The sequence below is a fragment of the Cinclus cinclus genome, chromosome 3 (assembly GCF_963662255.1).
Source record: "Cinclus cinclus chromosome 3, bCinCin1.1, whole genome shotgun sequence".
Taxonomy (NCBI): Eukaryota; Metazoa; Chordata; class Aves; order Passeriformes; family Cinclidae; genus Cinclus; species Cinclus cinclus.
In genome coordinates, this window is record NC_085048.1 from 26,232,237 (window position 1) to 26,253,116 (window position 20,880).

Genomic DNA, 20,880 nt, shown 5'->3' on the forward strand with positions numbered 1-20,880 from the left:
TCAATACTTCTTCTCCCTTTTCACCTCCAAAGAAGAATAATACTTTCATTTCATAACTAATAGAGAAAAAATTAATCCAAATTACCTTTTTCACAGAATCGACCAGTGAAATGTAGTGGGCAGTCACACTGGAACGAGGTGGCCCCAGTAGGCAGAGAGAGAGGATGACAAGTCCCTCCATTATGGCACAGTCCTTCCTGGCACACAGATGGTAATGCAGGGGAAATCTGAGAGGGCACACCAGGGTCAGGCAAGTGAGGCACATCAGAAGAAACCACAGAGAATGCTGTTGATAGATGTGTGGGCACAGAGATTCTGAAAGGAGAGAGACAACATATCAAAACAAAAAACCCCTGTGAGATCTAATTTTGTTACTGCACTTAAGCTTCAATTGATATTAGTTTGTTCTTTTTTTTTTTAAATAGAAATTCAGAATATACTTTAGAAAATATGAATACATAAGGAATTCCCCAAGTCCCCAGCCAGAAAACTTGCAAAAACACAGGGAAGGTATTATTTCCTTCATGCAAGTAGCACACAGTTTTTAAGTGCTCTCATAATTAAATTTTGGTGGTTAATAAATAAACACAGGCTTCACTTATTAAATAACTCATTACTTAAGTTACTAAAACTTGTAAGGTGCTTCTAAAAAGGATTTCCATACAAGTAGATCAAGCATCCACAGCAGAAGGGAAAAATCTGTAGTACAGAAACACAATATCTTTTAATTCACAGAAATATTGGGGAGATAGGGGAAAGGTAAAGAAAAATAGAGACTTTTTCTGGTTTAATATCACCTGTTTGGCAACTTTGTTTATTACAGTTTTTTGTTTCTACCAGAGAGCCAAACTTGTGGCTCACTAAAACTGTGTAAATGTAAGGCTTCCAATTTATCGAGCACAGCAACTTATACGCATCATGCAAGTTTACTATGGTGAGGAAAAAGCAAAAAGAATCAAGAGTCCCAAGAAGATGCATGACTATTTAATAAGCTTTTCAATTAAAAAATAAATTCTCACTGAATTTTACATAAGAGACAGTCTTCTTTCATTTTCTTAAGTTTAAGAGATACTGCTTTCTGAATCCTTATCTGGAAATTAAAATCTAATTAAATAGCTTACTATTTATACCTCCTTGGTAATTAAAAACTTTGTGAATATTTCTCTTATGTTTTAATGTTTTGTCAAAAAAAATAAATTAGAGGTATAGAGCACCTCTCCTATGAATACATGTTGAGAGAGCTGGGACTGCTTGGCGTGGAGAAGAAAAGGCTTTGGGAAGACCTAATTACACCCTTCCAGAACCTGAAGGGGTCTGCAGAAAAGCTGGAGAGGGACTTTCCATGGGAGCATGTAGTGACAGAACAAGGAGGCATGGCTTTAAGCTGAAGGAGGGTAGGTTTACATTAGATATTAGGGAAAAAATCCTTTACTGTGAGGGTCATGTGGCACTGAATTCAGTTGCCCAGAGAAGCTGTGTGTGCCTCAACCCCTGGAAATGTTCAAAGCCAGGCTAGATGGGGCACTGAGCAACATGGTCAGGTGAATGGTGTCCCAGCCCATGGCAGAGGGATGGAATCAGATAATCTTTAAGATCCTTTCAACTCAAACCTATGATTCTATAAAAGGGAGATGAGGTTGAACTATCATTAACAGTTTGGGCAAAACAGAGCATAGAAATTAAGTGAATTAAGTGCTTGATACAATGGTTTACAGGTACCACAGTTAGCAAAAGACAGTACTTTTTTGGCAATGTGTTAAACATCAGCAGTCAAATTCGTATTTTTTTTGGTGAAAACGATTGCATAAAGCTGCTGTGCAAAAACAAAAATGGAAAGAAGCCCATATATTGGCCCTTGCTCTTGTATCAGCTAAAACTTCTGTCTCACCATATTTTAGAGTTGGGAGTATGTCTTAAAAAAGAAGCATTGGAAAGTGATGCACCAGTAGATTGCAACTGCAGAAACAAGATAGGTGGGGATGCATTCAGTGTGACATTGCATTCACCACTCCATGCACCTGTTTAGCTTCTTCATAAGTTCTAGCTTCTGAATTTGTTACATATTCTATTTATCCAAAAACTGATTTTAATAATTTAGGTTTTTAAAAATCTGTATTTTAGAAAGTCCTAACAAACTTCATAATATTCTGAAAAAAACTCCACCCAACATAACACATCCCAAGTAAGTAAGTTGTCTGTTAATGTCACTATTAAAAAATCTGTTTCTCTAAATTATCAATACAGCAAAAAATGCCCAGAGACAGTTAGGAAAGAAAAGGAGGTTGACAGAGGAAGGAGGCAAATAATTCAGGACAAAATAAATGTTTAAGGGGGCCCAAAGAAAGGCACAGTAACTGAGAAAGGAGTGGAGCCTGGGAAAGAACAAATGGGAGACATGGCTTATGTGACAGTAAAGACAAGATGTGCAGAGCCATAATAGTAGGGAAAACATTAGAGTGGGACACTTAAAGAGAGATGCAGTACACAGCCAAAACACAAAATAGCCTAAACACACACATTGTGGGGCTTATTTCAAGGCAGCTATCCACTTTATATGAGAGAATATAGCATCCAAAAAAATGACAGTCATAAAGGTGGCTGAAAATAAATCCTTAAAATATTTTTGAGGCTGAGGAATTGCTAATATAAGGCTTGAAACTTTGAGAAAATAAATTACTTACTGTTTACTTCCATTTAGGTGAATTGAATAACAGCATTTCCATTTATATAAATACATTGAAAACAATGTAATTGCTGGATTTATAACAATATTTTTCTCCTAACTCACGTGAACTTCATGCAGGCTATTCCCTTCAGAGCAGCACTGAGGGTGCATTAATGTGTTTTATCTTCTACCAGCAAGTACAGCAAATCTTCCATTTGCTAGCACAGCAAATTAAAAATGCTTAGTCACCTGCTGGAATTACAATCTTTGTTTAAAAGTAAACCAAAATCTTGATTTTGTCCCCAAGCATAACCTAAAGGTTGTAGAAACTCTGAACTAATAGTAGGTTTACATAAAGATTAAGACATTTACAGGAGAAATTTATTGGGAACAATTACTGGTATTTGTTGATTTTGCTGTTACTCCTGAAACAAAAAGTCAACAAAAACTACATAAAACCTGGAGAATTAACACACTATAAACTAAGCTCTTACCACTAGCTATTAGAGAGACCATTTTTCTAATGACAGATAATCCTGTCTGTTCACTGCAAAATTTATTCCTCTGAACTTGGTCACAGCTACTGTCAGGGGTAAAATGCTGAACAAGAGGGAGAGCTGTCTGACTGGCAGGTGCATTCTTGTCTCTACTGAAAGCACTGATTTCCAGCTGTGGAAGTTTCACATCCCCTTTCTGATGGGAAGCTACTCTTTTTCTCTAAAATAGAATCACAGCAGTGTGCTTTAAATGAAATTTTATGAGCACAAGTAACGCAGCCTTGCTTCATTTTTTGGTTGACATTCTAATCTGCGGAGAAAAAAGAAAGCTACTTGGTAGACTGATTTCTCCCTGGTTCATTTGCTAATTTTTCACAGGATGTCAGCCTTTGCAGTGCTGTTCTGGATGTTTTGCTTCTAGATGGTGCCTGACTGTGTTCGTGCCAGCACTGCTTCCAGGCACCCCGCAGCTCCCTGCCTTGCCACAAAAGCGGGGAAGAGTTTGCTGGGGCTGGTTAGTGGGGCAAACATCTGCAGCTGCGCTCACAAGCCGTTCAAGCTGCTGCTGTGAATAAGCAATGACCTCGGCTCAATGAATTTTAACTGAAACATTATTTGAATAAAGAGCTGGGAAGCATTTAAAGTAAAACGGTAATTGAGGTGTTAGAAGTGTTGACAAAGTGTAAGAAAAATATATCAAGCAAAACTTGATTCACTATTGCTGCACAAGAAGGCGAGAATTTTATTTTTTTATTTTTTATTTTTTTTTTCCAATTTCCCAGCCTGTCACTGCCTCTCAGGTCAATAATGCACACAAAGATCTCCTAACTTGCTGCAAGCATCAACACATTATTTTTGATCTTAAAATGATCTCAAAAAGCTGATTTTGAAGGCCTACAAGCTTGTGTTTCATAGCTGAGTGCATGTAAGCTTGAAATGCTTGTCTAAACATGGACGTTGGTGCAATTTGAAGTCTTGTTTATTTTATATCACATTGTTTGCCACTCAAGGAGATGAATGATGAACTGAATGGCAGGAATATAGTACTTAGAGGTCATATTCGATGTTGTTATTAAACCAAAACCACACGTACCCAAACCAGCTCTGCTTCCCTCTCCTCTGCTCAATATGAGCTTGAAATTATCACTGTGTGGAGTTAGAGGCACTGCAGCTTAAAAAGTGAACAAAAACTCTGGGATGCCCCTCTCTGCACTGACCTGGCAGCGAGGGCTCAGCCTCGACAGGAGCTCACCTGTGTGCTGCCAGTTCAGCCCTGCAGCTGGGCAGGGACCAGGGCCATGAGAGTAGTTCAGACTGAGGAAAGGAAGGCTCCAGGGAATATGTTCAATTTGTATAAATATCTGAGGGGGAAGGGAAGGATGGAAGCAGATGCTTCTTGCTGTCCACACAGCAATGGACACAAACTGAAATGAAGAAATTCCACCTAAATATAAGAGAGGTGCTGTTGGTCTTTTTTTTTTTTTTGGGGGGGGGGGGGGGGGGTGTTGTTTTTTTGCTTGTATGGTTTTTTTTTTTTTGTTTTGTTTTGTTTTGTTTTGTTTTTTTTAGGGTGATCTATCTATATAATGGACTTCAAACTGAGACCTGCAAAGACACCAGACTTTTCCCTCCAAGTAATTCATTATCAGACTGATGGCAGATGTGTCTACAGAAGCACTCTGACATTTCCCATGAAGCAGGTTGATGAGACAAGCAATGGCACGGGAGTCCTGGTGATATGATAACATCTCCACTGCCAATATCTTCTGGTACTTATGCACTTAACATTTTATTACTGGAGTAATGGATTTAGCCTTATCTGATATGAGTGGGATAAGGCAGTTTGTATTTTTATCTTGTCAATAAAGTCGTTTGTGCTGGAAAGCAACTGCTTTTATTTGCAGTTTTCTTCAGTGGAACAGTGTGCATCTGCCATTTTTCTTAGGTTGTGACAGAATAATATTTTAAGTGAATATTTTAGAATTTGGAGCCAAAAGAAAGATTTTTCAAGAGCATTAGCATGCATGGTATAATATAGTTTCAAAATTTATGGAACTGAAAACAACTGCACTTCATGGAAATGTTGGTTTAAACAGGAATAAATACCTAGTACCTTGAATGTAATTTGGCAAAAATTAATAAAGCCTTTTACAGGCTGTTTATTTCACTGTTCAAAGCCATGTCAAGCAGAGTACTTTAAATGGCATCTTACTGATTTCAATGAATCCACAGAGCAGTATATCTCTGCACTTACCCTCCTGGAGACACCATTTACATCACTCAACACAGTAATTGTGAAAACAATTCAAGAACTTACCAGATATGGATTATTTATATTCTGCAGTTTACATATTAATCTTATTTCCTTACTCATCACAATTTTTGTTTTAGTTGGAAGAGCTGGGGGTCAGTTTTCCAAATGGAGATGATATATGCTCAGGCATATCTCTTAAAAAAATAAATTTTCAGTGTATGTTCCAGACTGTGAGCCCAGCTTCCCCCTCATATGAGCCACAACATTTGGTAGCAGAACTCGGTGATACTGTAGTTGCAGCTTTCCATTAAAGAAATCTCAACTGGAATAACATCATTATTTGTAACTGCTTTTGCACACACCGAATCTCATTTAATGGTGTAAACTCACCAAATAATATATTCAATAAATAATATATTCAATATACAATGCAAATAATATATTCAATATACAATGCAGCCAAGGATGTGAGAATGAAATAAACAGATAGAATGAAGTTGAGGAAAGCTCTATTTACAAATACAAAGAAAGAATTTAAACTCCAGGGTTAGCATAGCAGTGCTAGATATGGGAATAAATGTCAGTTACAGACAGATGAAAGTGGAAAGGGATAAAGGAAATACTATGTACTAAGACATATTCTTGTTGTTTCCTCTAAAGTATATATATTCTATGAACTTATCAATGGATAAGTTATTGAAGCAACAGTACTTTATGTTGAAACAGGAAAAACCTTTCTAAACTAGACATTGAAGTGAGTGCTCCATAGATGATACTTGAAAAACACCCTTAGTCCCTAACTTTAGGACAATTGTTGTAACAATGGTTTTGCTAAAACTGAAGAACTGGATTTCTGTACCTAATGCAGTCATCTTTCTACTTGGCTTGCTTGAAGAAATAAGGGAGCATTAAATCTTTCAGTTGTTCACAGTGATCTTTACTTAAGCATAAAATATTACATGTACTAATGATCAAAACATTAAACTCAAAAAAAAGGAAAGAGATCAAACTATGAAGCATTGAGTGGACCAGTGTGCAAATCTTACAGTTTCTTAAGTTTAAACATATCTCAAATTGTGTGTGAACTTTAGCTTTCTCTTCTACATTTAGTCAATAATCACAGTTGGAAAACCTCTTAGCAGTTTCGTCTTAGCTGCCATTCAGAAAAAGAACACTTGACAGGCTTAAGCACTGCATCTTTTTGTTGATTTCTGCAACTAGTTTTGTTTCTTGAAACTGGTGATTCTGAAAGGAAATAAATACTTTCATTCTCTATTTGAAGTTTCTTTCAGCAGATGAAAAATGTTATTTTGTTTTTAACATGACACTGTACTTGTCCTTCAAAAAAGGCTCTGCAAAAATTACAATATGAGCATTCTGTTCCAGTCCTAAAGGGCTGAGGAAATTGTACTGGATAAAGTGAGTTCCTGTAACAGAGATGCTATGACAACTATCTCAAAAATCACAGTTCCAGAATGGAGTCACTACTGTTTACCAAAGATTCTATCTAAGTGCAAGCAGTAAAGATATTCTTCCTCCCCATTGATGCCATCTATTACTTAGACCCCAAATGCACGGTCTACCTATGCAATATTACAGCACAATGTGTTTGTGAGGAATAAAGGAGAAGCACTTCTAGATCCTGAGTATGCAACTGATTTCCTAAGCAATATTTCATCCAGGCAAGACTTCTGCCTTGTAATTTTTGGGGCTACAGTAGCCAAACTTTGGTCTTTGCCCACAGTGAATATTCTCCAGATGGGTAGTGCCCTGCTTTGACAAGAAAAAACCCTGAAAAAGCTCCAATAGATATATTTTAAAAACAATTGATACAGTGGAAGCATACAAATCTCTACTCAGGTAAATATTCCAGCTCAAGGGATGGGGAACCACACACAAACACTTTTCCTTTATCCATTCAACCCAGTCAATGCTTATTCCATGCAGGACAGAGCAAATGGACTGCTTTGGGGAGTTCTTACAACACTTCTGGAAGGTTTTTATAATTTCACCAAGCTAAGGACAGAACTGAAGTCAAGAATCTGATAAACTAGAAGAGTGCTCTTATCACTCATCTGAGGAATAAAAACAGAAAGAAGGGATGTACCAACACAGGACTTTTACAGTCTCATCTCAATTTCTTCTGGGAATATTTAGGAGATATTGTTCTCTCTGAGATACACTTATAAAATAGAGACATTCTCAGATCCTAACAGGTGTGCAGAGGACTCTTAAGAGAATCAAGAATTTCAGTTCTGCTTCCAGAACTGAATGGCAGGCTGGAAATTCAATGTGCCCTGATTACATTAAAGTGCAGTTTTAAGAGTACATAATTTGTCTTTAGAGGTCTCAAATAAGAATAGTTTAGGCTTTTAAATAATTTTTACAGATGGATTGCCTTATTGTGTTTAAAATTAGTTTCCCCATGTGCTGAAAACAGTCCCTAACCACTTAATAGATGTAGGGGAGAGTTATATTTGTGGTTTTGACTGGGGTAGAGTTACAGTAGCAACTGTGGGTCTATGTTTTGGATTTGTACTGAGAAGAGTGTTGTTAATATAGAGATGCTTTAGTTACTGCCACACAGTGTTTATACACAGTCAAGACCTTTTCTGCTCCTCATCCCACCCCACCAGTGAGCTGGCTGGGAGTGAACCAGGAGTTGGAAGGGCACCCAGCCAGATCCCAGCTGCCCAAAGGGACACCCCATTGTGTCATGATCAGCATATAAAGTTGGGTGAAGATGAAGGAACATTTGGAGTGATGGCATTTGTCTTCCCAAGTCAGTGTTGCAAGTGATGGAGCAATGCTTTCCTGGAGATGGCTGAACCTCCATCTACCTGTGGAAAGTGGTGAATTAATTCCTTGTTTCACTTTTCTTGTCCATGGTTTTAACTTTACCTATTAAACTGTCTTTATGTCCACTCACAAGCTTTCTTACATATACCTTTTGATTCTCTCCCCCATCCAACCTGGGAGGACTGAGCAAGTGGCTAAGTGGGGGTTAGTTGCCAGCTGTGGTTAAACCATGACATTTTATAAATATTAATTCAGATTCCTGGATAGAAAGCATTTTTCTATTCAAAGACCATGTTACTGGAGGTAAATAGGAATTTAAAAAATCATTCTGTATCACAACTATAGAAATTAACATAAAAGCTGTCCTGAAAGCAAGATGAGAATGATATGTAGAAATTATTAGTACAGGAAGCATTAAAAATGCAGATTACCATTATGTATGATCTAGTCTTCCAGACTTAATTTCTAATTATATCTTAATGCTGGAGAATGGCTGACATGCATTAAACACAAACATAATTTATTCCTCAGTAATTTGGCATTTAATTAAAATATTACTGCATTCTCATTGAGTGCATAAGAAAGAGTGTTCTAAATATGACAGGTCAAAAAATCTCCATAATATTAAATGAGAGAAGGAAAAAATACAGTACATGAAACATCCTAAATATAATTTTACAAAATAATAGGCCTTATGTAATTTTTTTTTTTCCTGGGAGGAAGGAATGATTTTATAATCAATAAAGTGCATGACAGATGAGAGAGTAAACAGCAGCCCATAGTTAAACTGGGTATTGGGGTTTACTTAACAACCAGTAAGACTAGAGCTGTTACCCTAGGTGTTTATCTCATGCACTCCCACGTGCCCTCAGTACCTCATGCCCTGTTATGTTCACTAGGTTTCCATTTCCACTTCTAGCAGGGAAGTTGCTGGTGGTCTTGGAAGCTTGAGTGGAAAGTCATGTTGATTCACACTGAGCTGCTGTCTGCAGTAATTGGTCTTGATTGTTACCAACCATGGTCCCTGTGCATCCCCTGGTGTTCCTCTCCAGGCACCTCTCTTATCTTCAGTACTCTCCCCCACTTCCAGGATCTTCCATCCAGCCAGGAGGTTTACCTTCTTTCCTGATGAACCTTCAGTCATCTGGGACCTCAACATTTCACCAAAACTAATGATAAATGATGGAGAGTGGCTTGGTGAGGTCTTCTGTCACCTCTTTCAGTGCCCTTGGATGAATCCCATTTGGCCCATCAGTCTTCTAAGTATCTAAGTAGCTCAGCAGGTCACTAATTACTTCCTCCTGGATTACAGGGGGTCTATTCTACTCTTACCAGCTCAGGCAGCTGGTTGCCCTGAGGATAACTGGTCTTTCTTCTGAGGTAATGAAGGAGTTAAGTACCTTAGCCATTTTCTCAGTGACAGTGTTTCCCCTCCAAGGAAATGGAGATTTTCCTTGGCCCTCCTTTTGCTGCTAATGTATTTATGAAAACACTTTTTATTATCTTTCACAGCAGTGGTCAGATTGAATTCCAGCAGAGCTTTTGCCTCTCTAATTTTCTCTCTACATGACCTAATGATATCCTTTTACTCTTCCTGAGTTTCCTGCCCTTTCTTCCTTTTTGTCCTGAGGTCCTGTGAAATCTCCCTGTTCAGCCAGGCCACCCTTCTTCCCCACTGGCTTGTTTTTTGGCACATATGCTTAACCTCCTCTTTGTTATTAAAGAGAACCACTTTGCTATTAAAGACTGTTTTCTGAGGGACTTTCTGAAATAGAGTACTGAAGAGGAGCCCAAAATCCACCCTCTGTAAGTCCAGGGTAGAGGTTTAGTTGATCTCCTTCCTTACTTCACTGGGAACTGAAAACTCTCCCATTTCATGGTTGCTGTGCCCCAGATGGCCTGTGACCACCAACAGTCTCTGTGCACAGATACAGTGTGAGATCAGCTTCCTCAATGATGCTTTTATCTCATGTCACTTCATTAACTGCAGGCTTCAGGGTCTGCTACTATTGTTTGGTCCAGACATTGTCAAAGTGTACAACCACTCATATTGATTGAAGTAGGAGGTTTCTGTTTAAGAATTAAAAAGTTCAGTTTTGGATATTCATATGTGTGTCCTTTTAGCTGCTGGCTGCTATTGTTTACAATTTAATATCTTTTTCCCCTACAGTAATATCATATTTTAGCATGTCCCAGTGTAAGATGCAATGCTGGTAGATGACTTTCCCTTCTGGGAATGACTGTAAGGGTACATTGAACAATGTTATGCTCTTGCTAGAGGGATTTTCCTAAAGGAGGAATGTTAAATGCTGGCATAAGTAATATTGATCTTTCATGCAATTGGAAAACTTTTGAATTTTGGCCCAAATGTGTTTTTGTAAGGAGCATGCTGACTTTACCTGAGAGTGAGCAAATACTGTAACTATGATGCTGAGAGCACCAAGGAGAACCATCAATAACAATGTAAATAAGAAGTTTGATACTTATGACCTCATGTTCAATTTCTTTTTGATTCCTAATTCTCCAAGGCATCAAAATGCCACCCAGTATAGTAGCTTTCCTCCAAAATATTTGAAGACATTTCATCCACTAATAAACCCTTAGGACAGAATTCACTTTGTCAACCATTATCTGCCTAAGAGCTTCAAAACTTGCCTGAGCTGACCACCACAGTTTTCCCCGTAGACAATCTATATGCAGAGAGAGGCATCTCCAGCTCATCACATTCTAAGAAAAGTAACCAACTTTTTCCATTGACTAGGGATAGTGCTAAATAAAACAAATGTGATGAATGAGAAAAAATTCCTATTTCTGCTCACTATGTCGCACTTAAAATAATTTGTTTTGATTATATAGCTGAAAAACATCCCAAACCACTTTTATGTATTGAAAACATTTCCTAAAAGCAATTCCCATCAATAATACAGCTTTACAGCAAAGAATGGAGCTTACCTTACCTTTTTACAACCTAGAGTAATCTTTCTAACATTTTAAGCAGCTTAAGTTTATAATTAAGAGACTGCTGTTACTTTAACATGTGTTAGAGAATGTGACTGTTGCTTAGGAAAATCTTAAAATATGGAGAGATAGTAACAGGCAACCTTATCAAGACTGAGAAGTTTAATTCTTAGTATGAAGAATTAGAAGAAAAAATAACAGTCCACAAACAAGAAATAAGGAAACTCCAGATGCCTTGTCAGCAGATTTCCATATTTCCTTCCAACATGTGAGCAATATTCAAGACTGCACAGGGTCTAAGATCAAGGGCAGCAGAAGAAAATGCCACTGCTCTGCATTAAACTATTCATTTTTGATTAAGATTATAAATGATTATGGAATTGTTAAGGAGTTGGCTTGCCTTGATGTGGATTATTTGACAGAAAAATGCTATAAATAGATTATTGACACCCTCCCATCTTCTTATCAACCCAAAGGTTGCGAGAAGGCAAGATCATAGTGAGGTTGAAAACATAATAAACTAAAACTATTTATGAGGTGGTTGGGCAGTTCCAGGGTAACATTGGAAGTTTTAGATATTTTGCATCCACTGATCCTAACAGCTTTTGCTTATCTTCAACACTACCTGAACCCAAATGTTATGTCATTGATGGGTTGGGTACCTGGGTATGATTTGGTAATAGGCAACACCACTTGCAAAACTAATTGATCTTTTCAACTACAAAACAAGTCTCAAAACAAGAGTAGAAAAGAAACCTGACGCCAAACTGGGAGACTATTCTCAATGGCAGAGAATACTTCCCATTTTTACCTTCAAACTGAGCTACATTTTTTAGCCATTATTTCTTGAGTAACTTTAAATCATGAAAGGAACTATATTTAAAGCATTGATATTAGTGATTTAAGTGGGTTACTGTTTCAACACAGGTCGGATTTAACAATATCAGCCAAATGCTCTTCATCATATCAACAACACAACTTTATGAATGCAGTCAGAGTTTAAAAGATGTAAGATACATGGGTAAGATATAAGTATGCTTTGCTTACTTTCTTAACTAAAAAAAAAACAACTTTGTTTCCTTGTGAAAAATTTAGGCAACTCATTTAGTAATCAAGACTTAAAATATCTAAGCTATACATTTAAATTATGAAAATAAAACCCACCAAGGCAAGTAGATTGTGCTTTGCAATTGCAAAGGGCTTAGGAGGGTTTAGGAGGTACAAATATACCTTTTTATGTAAAAAATAGTAATTTTATTCAACTAATCCAATTTGATAAAAGTCTGTGGAAGGTTGCAGGGGCCATACTCCCAAATTAGAGAATTTACCTTACTCTGTTTATATTGTAAAATTATTCTGAGGGGGAAAAGGTATTTATTGTAAATAAAACTAACCTTGTTTAGAACCAGAACTATCTCGCCACTTAAGAGTTCTGAATGCTGCCAAATTTCTTTCATATGCTTTAATTCAGTCAAGAATACTTTATATCTTCTGGTTTATGAAATGGATTTAATAATTGATAAATGCTGGAAGCCAGCCACTGATGTCACACTTGTGTTTATACTGCCTAGAAGAGATTTAATAATTTCCCATCATTTCCATACAATACTTACTCAATTGTATAACATCAGTGAACTATGTTAGACAGTTAGTTCTAAGAAATTAATGCATTTTCAATTGACTGATGTAATTTGGCCTCCAGCCTTCATCCTTACAGATGTAAAAATTTCATATTATATCTTGCTATTTAAATATGGAATTTTTTAGCAGTTAAGGAATGCCAAGTCACTTTTTTATGTCAAGTTGGACTGTGTATGGGCTCTAGCAACATCATGTCCTATCTACCTCTTAATTTTAGCATCGGTATAGAGAGGGAAAATGGGGAAATCTGGCTTCAGAAGACTTGTCATGAGCATATAAACAAATTCATGCACTGCATAGAGACAGGTGTTTCTTAAAATTAATTTTATGTTCATGTCCTCTTTTTGGCACTGTTGGCAATTTTAACAGCTCATGGTTTTATGAGATGAAAACCTTCCTTCTCCCCATTCATAGATAAACTACCTTAGATTTCTTCTATTGCCAGCCATTGCTTCACTGAAACTTCAGAGTTACAAAATAAATCTCTATACCCATAACTAATACCGTGTCTAGAAATTTGCCAATGGTTTTGGAAGTATGTGTGTATGAGCTGAATGAGAGGAAACAAATCCCAAACTTATCTTTATATTATAGATTCAATTTTGAGAAAAGTTGAAAAAATATACATGAAGATGCACTAATACCTACAGTTTAGCACAGATGAAGCAGCATTTCTCTATTCTCCAAGCATTCTACACATTACAAGAATTGGTCTTCTGAGAGTAAGAATTTCTTTTTTATAACTATTCATTTTAAACTTTGTAGATATATTCTGAATTTCTTATGCTTCTGGTTTTGCTTTTCATATGCCAGTGTATTTGAATGTTAAAAAAAGGACTTTTTTATTCTCACAAATATATCAGGGTCTGTCTTGAATTTTAGGCTACATTTCTGAGTAATTTTTTTCTTTACCTAAAAGCTGTTATTTTACTTTCAAAGAAGGAAGGAGGAAAAAAGGAAAGGTTACAACAGGATTTAAAGCTGTTCTTTTTCTGAACAGTTATTTCAACGAAGATCAATAGTGTTGGGTTTTTTTTAACTGTTATACTAGTGTTTTAAGGCTGTAGGGGGCACTGATGCATTGTTTATCTACAGTACCGCAGAGCAAGAGTCAGACAGAATATGATTAAATAGTCCTGCAGGTTACAGATTCAGAAAATAACATATAAACTATTTAAAATCAATTAAGGTCTTGAGAAATTAGGTAGTTGTAAAATATTTATATGAATTTTGGAGGGAATTTAATGTTTCTTTTACTGGTTAATATATTTGTTTTTCTGCTGCAGTCCAGGGGTTGTGGAGATAAGGTTGTTTTCTTAACTTTACAACCAAGGTCTTTTGAAGGATGATATATCTTTCTAGTCCTGCATTACTTAATATTACAACCTTAAACAAACAATCCCTTTCCTGCACAGAAAATAAAATTTTGCTTAGCAGCTCTCCAGAGAAGCCCATTGATTCACCATAGATAATAACTTCCTCATATATTAATCAGCCAATATATATACTACCAGATTTACCAAGTCATTTAAGTAAGAATTTATTAGAATAAGAGCTAATTATATTTTTTAAAGAAATAATTACATATTACTTCAGTTTATTTAATATTTTATATTACAGGACCTAGGAGTTAGGATATCTAAGATGCAGAGATTTCTTGATAATAAGAATGTAAGAAAATTTATGACTCAGTAACACACATCAGATATGCAGCCATGTCTCACCATGTTTTCTTGCATATATTTTTTATTGCTGATTTATTTTTCAATTCCTTTCTGTACATAATCACTTTTTTTTATTCTTTTAAACACAGATTGCATTAGAATTCAATCTCCTCTGTTCATCTCAGGTCTTAGCACTTTCTGCATTTACAGCTGTACTAAGCTATGGCTGCCTAGAGAACCCTTTCTAGAAAGACATGAAGTATAATCTTAACAAAGCAACACAGGAAGAAGCCACCATTTCAACTGGTAGTTTGTACTGATTATCATCATTTATACTACAGCTATTCTGGGGGTTTTTACCAATTCAGACCTTTAGTTACAGCTTTCAGCCATTGCTTCTAACATGCTGGTCTGTCTCTGCTGAGCTAAAAAAAAACTACATCCTGTGCTTCTCTTCATTAAACAAGTGTGTTACCTTTGTATACACCATAATCCCCACAGCCATACTTCAACAAAAAAACCTGAGACATTGAATTACTAAAGTATCTTTCTGCAGCCCTCTTTATAAAAAATACTGCCATTTTCTTTGAGGGTTATTGAATTATATCTTTCATCTTTTATGGTTTCTGGGTTCTGCTACATTGCACATCAGGAAACAATGAAATACAGTACAACCAATATCACAATCAATAGCATACACAGAAAGGAAATTGTCTTCCTCCTTTCTTGCTCACACACACAGAAATAACATTTATCATTTTTCTCCAGAAGCTTACATTGAGTTGCTTTTCTAATTAACTAAAAGTAACTCTTCAGGACATCGCTCTCCCTTCGTGGTTTTTCCTGTTTAAAGTAATTCAGATATGAAGATTTGTACAAAATTTATTTCAAAAAAGTTACTAATTTGCCTTTTTTCCCAGGATTTTCAAGTAAATCTGCAAAGTTTTAACAATTTTAGATGAGCTTTATTTTAATTTAATTACTTTTTATTAAGTTAAATGCATGTTAATATATCAAATTTTGATTTACAGGTTCACAATACATAACATTGTAAAGAATATATTTTTAATTTCAAGATTATAAGGGACATCTTTTAAAAAAAACCCTGTTTTTTTAAATTTTGATTCCTGATAATTTTTAGATTTGAAACAAACCATTGCTATAAAAAGTGCTCTGCCAAAGAGAAATTCAAACAGTCTTTTTAATTATGGAAAATATACAAAACAGTGGATTATTTGTGATGGATTTTATTTTCTATAAAATCACACAAGGTTTTACCATGATAATTTTTTCACTTTTAGTTTTGTTAAATGTGATTTTTACAAACCCACAAGTACTTTATGAGTCACAAAGTCCATGGCCTATTCACCAATACAGTGAAGGATATAGAATGGATACCAGCAGAATCCTGCCAGACGGAATAAAACTGAACTTCCAAACTTTTCTCTTGTCATTTTAGCTGTGAGCAGCTGAAGGCAACTCTGAAGATTTCTTATTACTTCTGTATAAAATTTGAAAGTCAAAGAGAAAGTATTATACCAATTCAAGTTTGCAGTAGGCAAATTATTTCTTTCAGTGTGTCTTTCATTCTCTCTGATTCTCTCTAATATGCCTCTCTTCACAATGCAGTCTGGTATGATACCAGGAGCAACTACAGCTCCATTATGAGGCACTTTCTGCACATAACTTGGAAGTCATGGAAACCTGCTCCAAAGTTTAATTATTTCTGAGCATATAACAAAAACACCTCTCCATTTCCATGTTTCTGTAATTGGAATGACAGCAAATTGTAGCACTAAAGTTAAGTGTGGCTGTAGTTCAATAGAGAAAGCATGCAAGATAATTTCTTCTCCGTTTGAATGTTTTTAGACAATTCATAATCTTAAATACTTAGCTTTTATCAACCATTGCTCATAATAGATGTAAGACTAGATCTATAGGAAAATATTCTAAAAGCAAAATTTTGTCAAACCATATATGCACCCAGCTTTACAACCAAGTTTTAGGTGGACAGAACAAAACTGAGATTATTCTTGCTATTTTAAATAGTAGAAGAAAGTTATTTTATTATTCACATATCTGTCTGGCTAGAATCCAAAGCAATTACTTCAGGAAGCAACTGAACCCTATCACTTGATGTCTTGTGTCACTAAGATAACTTTTCTTAAGAATTAAACTAAAGTTTTCAAATATTATTTCAATGGCTATGATGCTTGATATTATTAATACTGTGAAAAATATATGTAGTAAAATTTTAAGAACTTTGATAAATGGTTTTAAATTTAGCTTCTATTGTGTGAATCTGCGAGTTTTGCAGGAAAGTTGGTATGTTGTCAACCTTTTTGTTTTAATTCTTGGAAAGACCTTCTGTTTTCACATTAATAATATAATTTTGTTTTTGGGGGAAGCTGTGCTGAAATCTAAAATGAAAAATGTTACATTAATTAATGAAAAAAATAGATAAAATATATTTAAAGATCATAAGCCTTTAAAATATATTTTCTTGTGCTTTCAACCACAGTACTTTTTGCATGACAGAATTTTCAGGAAAGTATAGATATTCACAGCAATTTGGCAAAAAGAAAGGAACACTGTTGACAACCTAGAACAACCCAAATGTTGTGGCAACTTGTAATGTTTCTGAAACTACGACCCTTGATGTAAAACATTCTCCTTTACTGCAGCTGAAAATATACAGCTGAAATCCTATGCCTCTCCAACCATAAAATAACCACATAATCCACAGGTAAGAAAGGCTGAAAGATTGCCATAAGGTTTTTAAACTATCTCAGTAGCCTTCTAATTCTGATCAGTCCTGACAGTGAGGAAGCTCCAAGTATGGAGGATTCACTGAGCTGTCCTTTGGACTGTAATGCCTCCCAGGATTTCCCCATGCAGGTCCACAGAGCTCTGTCACATCCTTGACTTCCTTACCCCCTACCTAAGACCTTGTGGTGAGCTAGTGAACAGACATCTGACAGGCAACCTCTCACTTCCATGGTTTGTGAATGTGCTATGGACGGATACAGCAACTTTATACACCAAGCACAGTTTGTGGGGCTTTGAATCTACCACTTAGTGTAAAGAGGCCATAGCAGACAGAGACTCTTGCTGCAACACAACTCTTTAACATATATTTTTCCTTCCTAAAGTAGTTAGGATCTGAGTCATAGAAGGATTTGTGTCAATAGGGATCTTAAAGATCAATTATTTCCAACTCTCCACTGTCATTGGCCAGGCCGTCCCACTAGACCAGGAAGCACAAAGTCTGATTAAACCTGGCCTTGAAAATTCCAGAGATGGGGCATCCACAGCTTCTCTGGGCAACCTGTTATAGTGCCTCACCACCATCACAGAAAATAATTTTTTCCTAACACCTAATCTAAATCTTCAATTTAAAGCCAATCCTTATCACTACATGCCCTAATAAGAATGGCATTCCCCAGCCTTCTTGGAAGAACCCATCAGGCACTGGAGGGTCCAATAAGGTCTTCCCAGAGCCCTCCCTTCTCCAGGCAGAATGGTCCCAACTCTCTCCACATAGGAGAAGTGCTCCAGTCCTCTGATCAACTTAGTGGCCTACCCTGGATTTGTTCAAATGCATCCATGTAGTTCTTCTGTTGGGCACCCCAGAGCTGGATGCAGTACTGTGAACAAATTTGGTTCTATACTATGAGTGTTCTGCTAAAAGTGATCCACTGTGGTCCCTCCCAGCCTCACCCATCCTGTGATTCTGTGACACATGAAGGGACCAGTTTATATGCAATATTTAGCATCTGAGGTGAAAGAAGCTTTATAAATTCCATTAGTAAACTTAGTAGTCTAGAGTAAGAACCAGTAACTGGAGTCATTAAATATTACATAAATGAACAGAAATAGATCCAAAGGAGTGACGGGAGTGCAAAAGCACTCCATCCGTGGAGCCTTTTTTAAAATAAATTAGATCAATACCTTAAAATACCTTATAAAATAATGAAGTACATATGAGCAGTAGTAGAAAGACAATTTCCTTAAAAAAGAAAAAAAAAACCCTGAGTCTTATTCACAAAAATATTTCATTTTTTTACAGCTGTGTCAGAGTGTTTTTCAAAATATTTAACTGAGATATTATTTATTTTGACTAACAAACTGTCTCAGGCATTGTATGCATACATGGACATATATACTTGCAAATGCCTCCTTGATAAAAGTGAAAGGAAAAAAATGCATGGTATCCTTTATTATTTGTCTTAGTTTCCATGCAAGTACCTGGCAATTTCAGCAGGAATCACAATCTCATTATAATTGCTCATTACAAACACGCACTAATGGACAGTAATTGCCACTGAATTCTGTTGACAGAATTAAGGAACAATTTTCTCTTGGTAAAATGCATATGCCTAAAGTTACAGAGGGATAATTAAGGTCAAGATAAACATCACCAAGTACTATTATCAATCTAGAAAAAAAGAGTTTTCCTAAAGAAGATTAAGAATAGTTTTGTGGTGTGGTGATGAGAGACAATCTTTTCCAGAAACCAGCAGAGAAATGTAGTCTTTACAAACACATATTATCTCACCTGCATATATTTGACACATGGATTTATCTAATGTCCATCAGAAACAATTTTCACAGAATGCTTCAAAAGATTGAGATAAAGGACTTGTATAATATTTTAAAGTGTTTTTGTGGATTTATAGTGGTAGGAAAGATTACATCTGTCACTTCTTTCTTTTTTTTTTAATTTCTATTTCTTTTTAACACTGAAATCTCTCACTGAAAAGTCATTCTCCGAACAGGAATGCCAGAAGAGGAAGAAAAGGTAACAGAAGAATAGAATTCATGTACACACATAGCAGAAAGGGAAAATTGTACAGCATGGCAAAACTCACAAAGGAAAAGAAAATATTGCAAACAAATAAAAAAGATGAGGGAAATTTAGAAGGGCAAATCAAGCAAAGGGATGAAAGCATATGAAAGCAACCCAGGCTCTGGAAAAGGAGTAAGAGGCAAACACACAGAAAAGTTATCAGCCAGCAAAAGCAATATATAAGAGAAGGAAAAAGTAACAAAATAAATGCATAAAGAAGAATAAATTCCTGTTATCACTCTCTGTGTTAGAATTGTACAGAAATGTTATCAACATAATATTAAGTATCATGTATGTGGTGAATACAAAGGCATTATATTTTTGAAGCATTATCTTTAGTTCTGTATTTCAGAAACATTTAGGTCAATCTCCATATTAACCAGAGAAAACTCATAAAATCTACTGAATAAATAAAACTAAGTCAGTATTACTCATTTAATAATTTTCTTCTGTAATGTTGATGAGCACTGCATATTCTTTATTGTCCTTTTTTTTGGTGTTTCATAATTAAGCACATAACTTCGAACTTTTAAGGAGAAAATGCAAATGCAGGTAATGTAAGAATTGAGATGTTGGGTTGTAAGAATTTAACTGCTAGTCTCTCACATATAAGAAAAACCCAATGGTTTTTATAGGATCTTGAATTTATTAATAAACTAAGATGTAAGTGGAGAGAAGAGCTGAAGCTTGAAACTCTGCAATCTCTCCTTTGATTTTGAGCCAGCTTGTATGCTTGATTGACTTTAAATTTTTCAGTTCAGGTGGATTCATATGAATAAACTCTTCAAGCAGACCTGAGTTTTTTATGGACTCTTAGGATGCCAACATACAGCATGCACCAGCATAAACACTTTCCATGGAAAGTAGAAAGGTAACAGTAAGACTTTCACAACTGACTGAAAAATAACTCCCAGCAGATGAAATTTCCCCTTTTTAAAGCATGCAGTTCATTCCAAAGACAGAAGTCAAACACCTTCAGATGCCCGGTGTCAGATGCCCTGAGTTGTAATGTTTTGTAATATACTGAAAAACAGGAAATTCCACAGTGGAAAAAATGTGGAGAAATTGCACAGGAGACTGACTTCATAAAGGTGTTGTTGTCTGTGGAGATTTTTGTAAAAATAACACAGAAATCTACAGAATCTAAAAGGGAATATTTCACACATGAGGAGGGGGATTTGGAGCTTGTTGGAAAGTGCATGAGTGCATGAGTGAGAAGAAAGTGGAACTGAGGGCTTACTGAAAACATGTAGGGCTCTCCAAAGTGTATTTAAAGCTCTGGAGAAAACTTCCATATATTAGGAAGCCCATCAGTCCTCTTGATGGAATGGAACTTGGGTAATGCACTTTCAAGAGCCTCTTTCCAAAATGCAAGCAGCAATCAGAGTTTTTGCCGAAATAAAGCTCAGGTTCAGCCTGGAAACACATATAGGATAAATTAATAAGAAAGCAAAATATTTTAAAAATCCTACCACAGCTCTGTCCAATGGGCAGTAATGAAGTACTTAGCTTATTAGCTCTTCTCTGAGAATCCCATTAATTGTTGTACATGT

General features: G+C 36.0%; 1 protein-coding gene across 1 annotated transcript in view; it reads right to left on the reverse strand.

The window, feature by feature from the left end:
- EYS (eyes shut homolog) overlaps positions 1 to 20,880 on the reverse strand; it is a 706,383-nt gene that overhangs the window by 186,907 nt on the left and 498,596 nt on the right. Inside the window, exon 36 of the mRNA XM_062489770.1 lies at positions 86 to 315. Within this exon, the coding sequence (XP_062345754.1) occupies positions 86 to 315 (230 nt within the window). The remainder of the gene's footprint in view (positions 1 to 85; positions 316 to 20,880) is intronic.